The 14,946-nt window shown below is 37.2% G+C and overlaps 1 protein-coding gene across 4 annotated transcripts in view; it reads right to left on the bottom strand.

Annotated features, from left to right (window-relative positions):
* The window catches only part of LOC144701923 (inositol hexakisphosphate and diphosphoinositol-pentakisphosphate kinase VIP2-like), a 63,893-nt gene extending 59,361 nt beyond the window's left edge, over positions 1-4,532 (bottom strand). For 2 of the 4 annotated variants that reach the window (XM_078573742.1, XM_078573743.1), the window contains exons 1-3: positions 4,372-4,532; positions 3,729-3,788; positions 2,733-2,779 (exon numbers count right to left, since the gene is read on the bottom strand). In XM_078573742.1, the coding sequence (XP_078429868.1) occupies positions 2,733-2,779; positions 3,729-3,788; positions 4,372-4,443 (179 nt within the window). In that variant the 5' untranslated portion in view covers positions 4,444-4,532. The remainder of the gene's footprint in view (positions 1-2,732; positions 2,780-3,728; positions 3,789-4,371) is intronic. The other 2 variants (XM_078573741.1, XM_078573744.1) reach the window with 1 other exon arrangement.
* Between the last annotated feature and the right edge of the window lie 10,414 nt (positions 4,533-14,946).

The raw sequence follows: 14,946 nt of genomic DNA, 5'->3' as shown, positions 1-14,946 counted from the left end.
AATAAGGAAGAGGCACAGATAGAAACAAAGGCCCAATACCTGGGAAAATGGAAACACCTGTCCAGGTGGCTTGGATAACTCTGGCCCGGCAACATAACTACTGGTTGTCAACTGGTAGTGTAGAGAAAGAATTAATGGAAGGGTACAAATAAGACGAGAAACCAGGAGGAAAGGTATCTTTGGTATTTGGTCTTCTCAGAAGGTGCAGAGATATCTGGAAATTGGTAGCTCCATTTGGCTTGTGGGTTCGACCAGAGTTCTTGGCTACTAGGGAGTATGAACGCAAAGAAGAGGAGCATACCACCTGAAAGGTTTAGAAGAGCAGAAACTCCACACTGAGTAAAATTCTCTATATTGATTCTTGCTGTTTCTATACACATACATATCAACAGCCCTGGTCAAAGGCCGGATATTATCACCCATCTGGCCTTAGACAATACATTTTGCCTAAAAATGACAACAGTCATTGAAATCAATAAGCCATAGGATGCCATTGATACTCAATTGTACCATTGATTTATACACATCAACACTACCAGCAAAAATCGTATTAGGACAAGTGATTTTTTTGTTTTTGAAAGATGAATAAAAAGGTGATTGCCCTACGAAACGGTAAACATCCGACATACATGTGTAGACCCCTAAAGCTCTACCCATACATGGTCATCCCCTCCCCTCTCTACATGAAGCTCAAGAAAAGCATGTCACCATGAGGTCCTCGACCTCATGGGCAAGCCCGTCCGTAGAAGCCTTCCTCTCACTGAACAGAACCTTATTCCCATGGAGCCATAATGCACATAGCACTTTTATTGCTCAGCCCCTCTCCTCTCGCCTCCTTGAGCCATCTCCGCAGATGGAATCCCAGAAAGCCTCCTCCGATGTCACATCCACCGATGGTAGGTCTTGGGTGACCCAGATCATGCAGGAGAAGTGGCACTCAAAAAATAGATGATGGCAGTCCTCATCTCCTATTGTGCATAACACGCATGCCGCCGATGTATCTGGGTACATCCTCTGGCCAAAGACGCAAGTCACTAGTTTCTTTTGCAATAAAAGCCACCCAAAAATCTTTACCTTCAGCAGATCCTTCTGTCGCCATATAGACTGGCATGCCTGCTACCCAGTTGGGCCCCCGTACGTCCCTCTCAAATCCTCATCTTAGCCCTTCGGACCAAAAACAAAGCACTGGTCCATTCCCGTCCATCTTTTTCTCCAGGTCTTGGGCTGCTTTTATCAGGTCAAGTGATTTATACAAAGGTATATTGGGCCTTGTAAGTCATGGTCCAATATGGCAACCCTCTAACACGTAGTTTTCATATGCATCTCATCATCCAGTGAAAAATCTCCTTCTGAATGAAAGGACCCCTGATACAGTAACAGTCATGATCTAAACCTGAAGGAAGAAATCAAACTGTTAAGCCAAACCCAATACCATGGCCATGGACAAAAAGATGCAGACATAACTACTGGCACGCAGGGGGCATATTATGGGAAGGAAGCTGTCTCTCAAACATCCAGAGAACCCCAGAATAGCATGTCTGAACAAAAGATCGACACACTTGACCAGCAAGTCAAATCTACCAGCATCAGCCTCTTCAATTTACAGATTTTGATTTTGAGGACAAGGTATGGCTGACTGGGAAATTATATCAATATATATAAAATAGTATGGCATTTCTCACCACTTGTTTCTAAATTTGAAAGTCGAGATTTCAGAAATTTTTTACAGAAATCAAGAATATCATCGTAATATATCAGTGACAGACCTTGTACACCAATGAAATGTGAAAATAGGATGAAGGAATAACCGGAATTTTCGGGGCATAGTGAGTTAAGGTTTTTTTGTGGAGATCAATATAACACTTGAATAGTGCTCAATGTCTAAGGTGGATGCCATCTGATTTTCCTCAAAAGACCCAGATGTCCTAAAGTTAAAGACCCAAAAAGGAAGAAGTCTTACTGAACCGACATTGGTTTTAGGCATTATGTCTTCTGCATCTTGTTACCTTTGGCAATCATAAAAAGGTTTGATTCTTTAAAGTGACAATATATGGAAATAAGCTTTAAAACTAGAATCATCTTGGTGGAATAAGCTAAAAAGAAAGCAAAAGACCTAAAATATATAAATTATTGAGAAAGTAAATTTCATGTTCTGGACCAAAAAAACCTCATTCAGCAAGCTCGAACATGAAAATAGATACAGAGAATACTTTTCAGGAGTTGAAGTTTTCTTTCTTAAAACTGAATGCATAACAATATATAGCCTCAACCAAAGAAACTTCTGTCCACCATTTCTATTCTACATACTAGGGAGCTGAATTCTCTTCAAAAAAACTAGGGAGCTAAATTAACATCATACGGGAGGATCAAACTTTGGAAAAGAAATCATACTGTAAGATCAGTCAAAGGGAGATATTTGGTTTCTTCCTATAATAACCAGGGAAGTTTTTTCTAACTCAAGTCCAGGAGCAGTACATCATATTTTTGAAACTTGACAAGGCTCCCGCAAGACTACTTACAGCAGTCAAGTCAGTGCTTTCTGTGGATCCTCGGCCATCCCAGGTTTGTAACAACTTCTAAACAATTTTTTTGACAAAAACTTGTGCAAGTAAGGATACCTCCCATTGAACACTTTTTGTTATTTAAAAAAATCTTCCTTTGCGGCTTTTAAAATATTTGAAGCAAGATTATTTCAAAAGAAATAAAATGCCCTGTCAAAGAAAAGGATTTACTTATCCACTGGTTCCTCGAGGATGACTTGATCTCCAAAACAAATGATCTGCAGCATAATCAGACGAATTTCTCATTTAAAAAAAATTCCCACACATCAAGAGGATCATGAGAATATTTGCATACGTTAAGCAACGTTTGGTACAGCCCGTGCATAATTTTTTAGTAAATTCAACCTAAAATACTATGCATCAGATAAAATCATAATCTTCCTATCCACATGATTCTGGCCCATATTTACAGTTGAGAAATAATACCAATCTGAAAACTGATACGTCGAGCAGGAAAGCATCAACGTGTACATTTTTCTTGCGACACATAAAATCTATCAGGGTAAACAAAACCTCAGATCCGTTAAAAGATCGGCAGAGGATTTTTTGGGATATCATACAATTACACTTTTTGAAAAGGATGGTGATCAAAGCCCTGCATGTGAATTCATTACCCTAACGCTACAATATATTTAAAAAAACTTATTCAGCTTGATATTTGCTTATTTTTCAATGAAGGGGTATACAATCAGAAAACTTGTTGCAAAATACAAATTGAATAATATTCAAGATTTAGCAAACCCTCCATAGTATTTATAAAAAAGTTCATCACAGTTAACTGAAATATTAAGCTAGCAGGTCTTACATTTTCCCTCCAAAAAATGGAATCGAATGCATGAGACTCTATCCCTCTTCGCCGCTAATTATCATGAATAGATCATTGGTAAGCGGAAAGCCAGAATGAGGTAATACTCGCACATGGAGCAACAGAAGACAAACGAAACTAGATCAAAGTTTTCAATAGCCGAATATTTTATTATTGAAGAAGATGTAAGCTAACTTCTAATGATCATAAATTGCTGCCTCCGGTTGGCGCGAGAAATAAGCACGATTCCATGAGTTCTGGCCATGGAATAAACGAGTGGCGTTCCCTATGGATGATATGTTCATTCGTTTCCTACGGATAAGGGATAATGACAAAATACCGGATCAGAAACGAGTAGCTACCTCAAATTCTCCAAAGGCCTCCAGCCTATCCAGGATCTGCTTCATAGGAGCCGAACAAGCCTACCAAAACACACTGGCACATTACCAACAGATGTAGGAAATACAAAAAAAAACAACACAATTTCTTTCAAAAAAAAGAAACAGCACAAGCAGCAAGTTCGAAAAAAAGAAAGAGATCTGTCGGAGTCTACACGGACGATCAAATTACCGATAATAATAATAATAATAAACCTCAGATGAATAAGAGAAGGAACAAAAGCAACAATTCCCACATCTTCACCTTCTTTTCCAACAGATGTAGGAAATACAGAAAAAAAACAACACAAACAGCAGGTTCGAAAAAAAAGGAGATCTGACGGAGTCTACATAGACGATCAAATTACTGATAATAATAATAATAAACCTCAGATGAATAGGAGAAAGCACGATGAGCAACAATTCCCGCACCTTCAACTTATTTTCCAACAAATGCAGTAAATACTAAAAAAATAGCACAAGCAGCAAAACAACTAGCAGGTTCGAAAAAAGAAAGAGATCTGGCGAAGTCTACATAGACGATCAAAAAACTGATAATAACAGTAACAATGAACATCAGATCAATTAGAAAAAAAAGAACGATGAGCAACAACTCCCGCAGCTTCACCTTCTTTTCCAGCACGCAGACACCAATTCTGATCTTCCTTTCGAGAGCGTCCTCCCTGTCGCCAATCTCCATCTCTTGCAAGCTTCACTATTCAAAGTTCGAAAAAATCGCCCAACAACCTATCCCCCGCGTAGCCTCAATAATATACGTCAGTTCGAATCCCCTTCTGCTTGATCAGTTGATCCTTCATTTTCCCTGATTTTTTTTCTTTTTTAATTAAATTCCCACGGCGGCACTGCCGAAGCAACTAAATATTCAGTGGGCCCTACTCTTTTACACTAACCGAGTGTCATCGTATATAGCTCTTTTGTTTAAATTATTGTCCCTAGTTGTTTAGTAGGGTATTGGTGTCCTTCATAGTTCATCATGTGATATGAGATTAGATACTAGAGAAGAGAGACAAGAGAGATAGATAAGAGAGAGTCGGGAGAGAGAGATATCAAACAAGAGGAAAGAGGAATGAGAGTGAGAGAGAGATGAGCAACAAGAGATAGAAGGGAAACGAGAGAGAGAGAGATGAGCAACTAGGGACATACATAAGTGAGAGAGACGAAAAACGAGAGAGAAACCGAGAGAGGAGGGAGAGAAAGAGAGAGAGAGAGAGAGAGATGAGCAACGAGAGTAAGAGAAGAAAAAAGAGAGTGATGAAAGATGAGCAACGAGAGTGAGAGAAGAAAAAAGAGAGTGATGAAAGATGAGCAACGAGAGTGAGAGAAGAAAAATGAGAGAGAGATGAGAGATGAGCAACGAGAGTGAGAGAAGAAAAGAGAGAGAGGAGAGAGAGATGAGCAATGCGAGAGAGAGAGAGATAAGAAAGAGAGGAGCAACGAGAGTGAGAAATGGGAAACGATAGAGAGACGTGAGAAACGAGAACGCCGAGAGAGGGAGAGAGAGATGCAAAGCGAGAGTGAGAGAGAGAGAGAGACAAAACGAGAATGACAAGAGAGATGAGGGAGATGATCAGATGAATGAAAGAGATGAGAGAGAGACAAACGGGAGGATGAGGTGGCAGCGAGCTGGCACAATTTTAATTTTCTTTAATAATAATTTATCCGGAACCAACCACCGCACAAGCCCGCAAAGACCCTACGTTAAATTGACCCTCCCTGTGCTGTGGGTCTCCAATTAAAATAGAATGCATTTCCTCTCTCTTTTGTAATTTCTCTTCCTTCATCTCAGTCCTATTTAATTTTCTGACTGACATTATTTTACGTATGTCTAAAATTAAAGAAACTCCAATGTTTATCTCTTTATTGGCAAGGGAAGACACTCTGAGTCACCTTTTTGAATTTAAAAAAAATGATTCACGAATGAAGGGGAAAATGAGCTCAATAGCTGAGTCAGGTTCTAAAGATCAGATCGGACCAAAGGCGATCGGATTTGACCCCTCTTCTAAGGTCCGATAGAACAACGTCAAGAGCTTTCTAACTTGACTTTTATATTCTTTCCTAACTGTCTAGTTTGGTATATTGGATCCTTTGGTTAGATAGAAACTTTCGTTAGGCTAATGATGGATAATATGTGGCCATCAAGTCTATCATGCTTAAATGTCATTATTAAGTTCATTAAAATAATTATTTGTTCATTATTTTTCTGCAAGGACTTAGCAAATTATGATGAGATCATACTATAGTGATCACTATTGTTTAAACATGTATTCTGGATATTCTTATTTAATGGATAAGGAAAATGGACATCAAACTATCCAAAAAAAAATGGTAATATCTAATCATTCTTATATCATATGTAGGGTTGACCCAATGGTTATTAGTGTAGATATACTAAGGACAAACCGTGGGTGATCTTTAAGAAAAATAGTTCATTGAATTAATACATACAAGTCCTTGAATAGCATTATACCTAAACTTCAATCAGGTTGATTCATATCACGTTTGTATAAGTGATTCATCAACTTGAGATACCAGGGACATATTGTGAATGTACACCAATATTTTGACTCAAACGTGCGAGTTGGCAATGACGGGATTCAAATAGGTCTTCACTTGGATATAGTAAAAAGTATGCGAAGGTGATTTAATGGTCAATATGGAATTTTTTGCTTGTGGTATAAGAGAAGATGACTCGAGGAATAAGACGCATTAAATTCCTAGCTTGGGTCGTAGGGATATTGGAAAAGGCATTCTCCAATGATCCCCATTGCGTGTCCAATACGCCAAAGCGATGCGACACTCGAGGCCTTCATGCCAACTAGAATGACATATTAGTGTTTGGCAGTAAACCATATCCTGAGTCATTCACGAGTCTTGTGTAGATGAAGGACTAAGTGTATGCAGCTATTGATGATGGCAAAAGTTCCATGAGGGACTTGAATCACTACTTTGTATCTTCAAGAGCATGAGGCGTAGCTTCCACCCCACAAGCCAGAAAGGGAACCTGTTTATTTGGTTAAATATATCCCTAATCAATTAATCTACATGTTGATATATTTCATTAAAAAGTTGGTTAATAAACATTATCAGGTCGTTAAAGTTATTGACTAGATTGATACGTTGATCCCAAAGAGTCACATCCATAAGATCTATGCATATTGGTAGATATAGTTAAGTTATAATGCATTTCGAAAAAAAAATTCAGAATAAGTTTAACTAGAGGGAAGCCCCCATTTTAGGGGATCATTCCAGCTAGACCTGGACTTCTTTTCAGCCCTCCCTTTTTTCATCTTTTTTCAAGCCACTCGCGCCACTGGTGAGACTTGATGCAAGAATATCTAGTAGACTTTTAAGAAGAGTTTGAAGATAAGAAAAGAATATCCATCATCACATTGATCACATCGATACATCTAGAAGTCAAACACTTGAGTGGCTTGAAGACACTTTGTCAAGGTAAAATTAAAGTAAAAGGAGGAAAAAGTTGGGCATAAGGTGATAAGATTATGATTGAGGTTCTAGTTCAATCCTATTTATTTACATTGATTTGATTATATTTCTCAGTTTGGATAATCTTATACCAATCATCATTAAAGGAAATATTGACAATGAAGTGCTGGTTGTAGCCATGAGAAAGCAAATTTTGTACACAAAATGTTTTTTGGGACAGAGAGATACTAATAAATGGGTAAATATTGTCAAGGCCTTATTGGTTTCTTACATTATATTAGATGACATTATTAATTAAAATTTGTAGTACAGATTTCCAGATCTTTAGACAAGCAATGACAGAGTGTGAACCTTGTGCAACCAATGTGAGTAAGTGTTTGATGGGTACGGATTGCATTTTTTATCTAAATGAAACATTTTAAAACATATATCAAACCAATGAGTGATCACCATGTGTTGACTATCGATGTAAAGCTGGGTGGCAACAGGGTTGAGCAAGTATTAGGAATGGGTCTTCTTTAGGACTTAGTGATGGAAGGCTTGAAACAAAATTATGTCAATTCTATTTGTATGCTTATTCATCACATGTTCACTAGATGGTTAATTACATTTTTCTCTATAGTCATCATTCCATGGTTTTCTCTATAGTCTATATTAGAACCAGCTGCCTAAACTTTTTGGGAATGAAAAAATGTAGCCATATTATTTAGGAAGTAAAACGGAAAAATAATACAGGAAAGACAATGAATTTAATACAGTTTAGAGATGTATTCGTTGAGAATATTTTTCAAGTTTATTCAGCACAACGCATAATCTAGTGAGTTTTGTTGGACTTGCTATATGGTTCGGTGACGTTAATAAAATCAGTCATGTTGAATCCTTCATATGGGTCACTAATGTCACTGAAGTCATCTTGGTTAGAAGTATCATATGGTCAGTGATGTCGTTCAAGTAGATTCCGTTAGACACACCATATTGGTTAGTGACATTGATTAAGTCATCTTAGTCAAACCCATCATATGGGTTGACAATGTTTGTCAAGTTTTTTTGGTAGGACCCATCATATGGGTTGGTGTTGTAAATGAAGTCGTCTCAGTAGATTGGTTAGTCATATTGTACATGCCGATCAAGTCGATTTGATTGGATCCATCATATGGGTGAGTGACATTAGAGAGACTTGACTATCATCATATGTGCGAGTGACAGTGCAGAGACTTGACCAACATCATATGGGTCGAGTGACATTGCAGAGACTTGACTATCATCATATGGGCGAATGACAGTGGACCTTTGATACAAGTTGGTGACATCGGCCAAGTTGTCTTGCTTTGCTAGATAAATCAGAGCCAGTGATGTGGGTCAAGTTGGTTTGATTAGGCCTGCATATGGTATAGTGATATTGATAGAAATATATGTGGTCGGCAAGCCAATCACATATTCCACATCTCACTCCATGTTCATTAATACAACATATTCATTATAGTGCACGTGTGATGTGTTTAATGAAGTCCATGAATACATGATCGGACTTGGTGAATTATGATGAGATCGTAATACAAAGATCACTAGTCTTTAAGCATGTGTTCTAAAAATTCCTATTCGAAGGATACACGAGAAGAACATCTAAGTATCCGGATAGAATAACACTATCTAGTCTTACTCATATGATGAGTATGGCCGGTCCCGTAGCCATTAGTGTGGCGACACTAAGGATAGATAGTGGGTGCTCTTTAGTGGAAAGAGTTCACTGAATTGATCCATACGAATACCTGAATGGTATTATACCGAACTATCAATCAGGTTGATTCATGTCACGGTTGTGTAAGTGGTCCTTGGACCTAAGACACCAAAGACGTCTTATGGACGGACGGTTATACTTTGGCAATGGCCAACGAGTATCTAATCATGGGATTCTAAACGGTCTTAGTTCGGGTGCATCAAGACGTACACGAAGGCGATTGAGTGGTTAAGATGGGATTGTCCACCCTCGATATAAGAGGTGTCAGCTCAAGGAAGACGAAGCAACAAAGTCCTTGGCCAAGGCAATGAAATATCGGAGAAGAGTTCTCCGATGATTTTTGAATGCATCAGTACTAACTTGGATGATCGATTAGGGTTTGAAAGTTGACCATACCCTAAGTCTTCCAAGGAGCGTCAAGTGGATGAGGGATTATACATACACGGTAACCGATGATGAACAGGTTCCATGAGTGAGTCGATACACACTCCTTTGTATCTTCTAGGACACGAGGTGTAGCTTGGCACCCCGCGTGTCGGAGTCTCGACCTATCGATCGGGTTAAATCAATCCGACGTTAATTGATCTATATGATGATATAGTTAATTAATTTGGAAGGCCAATAAAGGTTATTGGGCCATTGGAGTCATTAACTAGACTGATACATGGGTCGAGTGGGTCGCACGCAAATGGTCTTTTGGACGTCAGAAGATATACTTAAGTTTTGGCGGTTTTTATGAAAAATACCCACTTAGTATAGATGGGGGAAGGCCCTGAACGAAATTCACCCAGGCCAGAATTGTTCAGGGGCCTTTCCCCTTCTTCTCCACTTTCCCCACACCCCCTCTCCATCCCTGATGTGATCGGGATGACGTAACGACGCCGACGGAGAAAGAACGGGGCTCGTCAACGAGAAGGAGGAGATTAGACGTACCGAGGACCGTGTGGATACGTTTAGAGGCTGCACACTTGAGCAGCTCGACTCTTTTTGCTCTAGGATCGAAGAAATCATGAATGAGATTCGTGCAAAGGTACTTTGTTTAATATTTTTGTCGATGTCGTTTGATTCGCAAAAGTCTTCTACTATGACATCGTTTTCATTTGTTCATCCATGTCAAGGCCTCTAGAACCCAACAGATATCAGTCGGGTTGATTCATTCAAACCTATGATATGGGTCAGTGACATTAGTCAAGTCATCTTTCTTCAATTCAGCCAATCAATTCAATGATATCACTCAAGTCAGTGTGCTCAGACCCATTGTATGGGTCGGTGAACTCAGTTAAATTTATTCACTTGGACCCCTAATATGGGTTGGTGACATTGGTCAAATCATCTTGATCAGTTTTCTCAGACAGTTCAATGATGTTAGTCAAGTATCTTTGATATTAACAGAAATTTATGAATATTCATGTATTTCCTATAAAGGCCTCTATCTACATGATATGGATGTTTTCAAATAATCCTTATTTACTTTTAGAGTTCAAGCACAGTACATATTAGCACCAGGTGCTCGGGATTCAATGATTTGAATGGGAGAATATCTGTGGGTTGGCACACTCTTTCAATCAATGTGCATTTGAAAATAATCTATTAGGCATGTGGGCCAAGGAGGAAATTTGGATATGGACTTTAATGGAACTATTAGAGGGTGGTGAGCCACGACCTGTCCCCATCCTCTAACCCCTCAAATTAATTTCTAAAGGGCACAGTAAATTTAAATTGAAGAGCTTTCAATCAAATGTCAACAAAGGAAGAAACAACATGGGAAGATACTAGGAAATATAGAAGGACATTTCAGCAATCACAAATTTTCTGAATATTTTTCTTTTCTCTTCTCCCCATTTTGGATGTGCTCTAGAAAAAGCTTCCCAAAAGGACAAGGGTATTCTCCATGATATATTGTAATACTCTTGGTTCCTTCAAGTATTTGAATCTATTTATTTGTTTAGCCTCTCATTGTACTGGAAACTGCATGATCCTAACATAATAGTAGGATCAAGTTCAAGGTGAGACATTGAACACTCCAAACACAAGCATCAACAGCTTAGACACTTTGAACCTATACATGAATCTTATTCCTACCACTTTACTTTATTTTACATACTTCCATTTTATTCTTCCATTTCTACTACATTATGTGTCTTACTTTGTCAATTTCCTCTGTCTAGATCTTATTATACATTCTTAATCATGTCCAAACAAACCCCAGAATATATGTCTTGTACAGCATTCATCTACTTCATCACAGAAGATGACATAAAGTGATGTATGTGCTCTTGCATGTCTGTTAGCCACATTGGTCTCCATAGCATGTGTGACCACACACTGAGACATACTTGTCAGTTGTCAAAAATATTCGTGTTTCTCAAACACAAGGCCAACCACACATTACAAATCTGTGTGTTTCTAAAAATCCAGCTTTGCATGCTGATGCAAAACATTGCCACCAGAAATCTTGTGAAAGTCAACCAAGGTAATCTTTTACCATTTTCTTTAAATAAAAGTATTAGATAAACTATTAAAAATATTATGATATAATATAAATTAATATCTAAAAATTTCCCCAACATAAATAACAAATATTGTACTAAAAGCACAAAACGTCTATGTTCTTAACTCTCCTCCTCTTATTTAATAAACTTAGACTAATTAATTAATTAGAAGCCAACTATTCGGCAGATTGATCCATTTCTTCCCCCGTACATACTGTAGAGAAGTTTGGTAAACATCATTTATATTTTTATTGGCCAAGTCTGAATTATCTTACGAAAATACCTAAATTTGGACTTATCATTGGCCTCTCCCTTGACATATCAATTTTCCCAAATTTAATTTTCACAAAAAAATGGATATGAGAGTAACACTTGTTAGTGATATATCAATTTACTCACTTGGTTCTCTGATTGTACTTTTTTGTTTTCCTTGTAATTGTCTTTGCGCCATCTTATCGGTTCTTGTTAATGACCCATTATGTTATTAAAATTTGATTCACAATAGAACTATCCTTAAAAGTTACTTGACAAGAAATGTATAAAATAAGAACATCATAATACATGTTTCTATCTCTCTTGTTATAATTTATTATTAATCTGATTAATTTTTATAATTTATTTCATTTCAATTTAATTTTATGTATACTTTTTGTACTTTCAAAAAATTGGGAATGATGCAGGGATATCAACATCATATTAGAGATCATATAAACTAATAAATTGAAACCAGGACCAATTTTCTTGATCTTCGGTGAGGTGATCGTAGAAATGCTTCATGTTCTGGTATTCCTGCATGACAAGAATACTATGGATTCTCATAAATATTCAGTATATAAAGATTAAAATTTTCTTCTTTGATGTAGTGCATATATATGGTTCCCTTCAGCTGTATAAGGCGATGTACACATTGTACCAACTGATGAATATTTTATAATGTTTTATAGAGGAATCTTATCTTATTCTTTTGTAGTGGGAGCGTGTTGGATACTCGTTTAAGAGTGACAAGCTATGATAAGGATAAACATACTATAAAATAGAAAGAGAGAGACTAAAATTTAACGACAGATTCAATGTAATTCAGGAGAGAGAAAGTGTATTGGCAAAAGAGAGAGAATACACAAAAAAAATGAGTTAGGGACATGTCAGAGACATAGAGTAGACTGGAATCACCCTTTTTATTTTTATATAATTTAATATTAATAATAACTGACATTAAATGATAAATTTTTAATGTTACCATATGATAAGTTTTAGAGAGAAATATTTACCCACATTTCCCTTGTGAATGTTAATTCGAAATACATAAAAATGATTATATGACAAAGATGTTAAAATTTTAATTCTAAAACTCAATGATTAACTTGTGCATAATTCATTCTTCATAACATAATATGATAATTATAATAATTCAATAAATTATATATGTTTGCTTTAAGCATACCATTAAAATGTCCCCACAAAGTTTATTTTGCATGTAACTTTGTTCGTGTTTAGACTACATATTAATATAAATTTTAATTACAATTGAAATACGAATTATGATTTGTTTTCCTTATTGGGTTTATATTCAAAGATCAATGACTACCTTGATTTACATAAATATATTATATATTACTATCTTTGTTAGAGAAAAAAAATTATCTTTTACAATTCAACCATTTGATGCTTTTAGAACATTTTCTATGTTCAAATGAGATATTATCAAATTATATATGATTTGACTAAGACTTGAAAAGGTATTTAGGTGTGATACATTATGAACATAGATCAGAAATTTAATTTAGGGATTTTTAATCAAATGTATTAATATATAATCTTTAGAGTGAATGGTTACAACCTCATAAAGCCTGAAGCTTGGGAAGGACACATCCTGGATGGAACGTGGTGATGTGATTTGTTGGATGAAGATGCTGACGGACACAATTCTAGTGTATAGTTTGTCACATCCCCCATCCCATAACACCTCCCTAGGTTTTGAGAAAATATGTCAGACTTTTATCTCATATCATAGGTCCTCACCTCCTGTCCTTGTCCCATCACCAGATGGCATCCTCATCACATGAAATATATGAATAAATTATTTTTATGGGTGTGTCTTCATCTCTCTTGGTCTGTCTCTCTCTCTCACCTTCTTCTCTCTCAGTTTCTCTTTCCCTCTCCCTCTCTCTCTCTCCATCTTCTCTCTCAGTTTCTTTCTCCCTCCAAATGCCTCTCTCTATCATTTCTCTCTCACTCACTCTCTCTCTCACATCATCTAAAAATCCCTCTACAGCATCTGTGGTGACTGTCCCATCACGTCATCCATCTGAGGCCCTTCGTCACCTTCACATATCGCATCATCCGTCACTAATATTCCTTCACGCCATCCTTCACTGTCACAACCTTCTAGAACATCATATGTCACCATTATGACATTATATGAAGATGGCCACCATGATGAATAACATGACAGATGATGTCTGTTGTTCTCTATCTGAGGCAAAGAAGATAGTGATTATCTGTGATGTGGTTTTTTTACATAATCTTATGTTGACGGCCCACCCTATGGACCAAATGACTCAAAATTTTGATATCAAACATATCAAAAGAAAAAGTTGTTAGGGGGGCGGGGAACAAAGGAAGTTCAGAGCCCAAATCATAAAGATCAACTTAACTCTAAATTGGAGGTTTGGGCTGGGGGTGAGATTACATATTTTCATAACTTATAGAATGACTTCAATTCCTTGGAACAATTAAACAAACTTACTTTCTTTTTAATCTAATGTTAGGCGAAAAACTTTTTCCACATTAATTGTCTTTGATAATTTGTCTCTTGTTTGGCATAGAACAGAGATGTGTTACTCTTCTTTTTCCATCTTCTTCGGTTACTCTTGTAATTGGTTCTCTTCGTGCACCCGATTAGGCTACTCACAAAAAAGCTTAGGTTTGGTCTATTTCAGGAAAAAGTCTTTCTTAATGCTTTTCCTTATGTCTGCTTTCCCCCCAAAAGAACTGCTCAGTAGCTAGTCTGACCAGTGGTATTGGGCCTGACTCTAACCCTTTCTTTCGAACTTCTTCAAAATCAAGAAAAATGGGTAAATTGATTTTGAAAAAAAAGATTTGAGTACAACCTATAGATAAAGCAAGCTCATGTCACCAACAGCCAGGTTGCTCACGCGGCAGAGACTCCTGCTTTTCCATCTTTCTGTTCATCATGATTCTTCACTTCAAGGGAACTAAGTGGGGAAGATCCTCTTATTTTCCACGTAAAACAGACCATCTCTGTTTCAGCTACTTGAAAGTATTACTAGCCCAATGAAACAGTAAATATTTGGCATTAATTTTAAATTTGTTAGCTGTTGACTTTGACCCAGTCCAGAATATTTGGGCCTGGCAAGTCTGAATGAAGATGACAGTGACACTGATGTTTGGAAATATGTGTCAACGTCATCGTCAATGATAACTGACAGCCTGCAAATGAAGGTTGTCATCGACTGTCAACGGTCAAAATCCGTCAGAGTCAACGGGG

The sequence above is a fragment of the Wolffia australiana genome, chromosome 4 (assembly GCF_029677425.1).
Source record: "Wolffia australiana isolate 7733 chromosome 4, ASM2967742v1".
NCBI classification, from domain to species: Eukaryota; Viridiplantae; Streptophyta; class Magnoliopsida; order Alismatales; family Araceae; genus Wolffia; species Wolffia australiana.
Note: the sequence above shows the minus strand (reverse complement) of the source record. Positions and strands in the feature narration are given on the sequence as shown.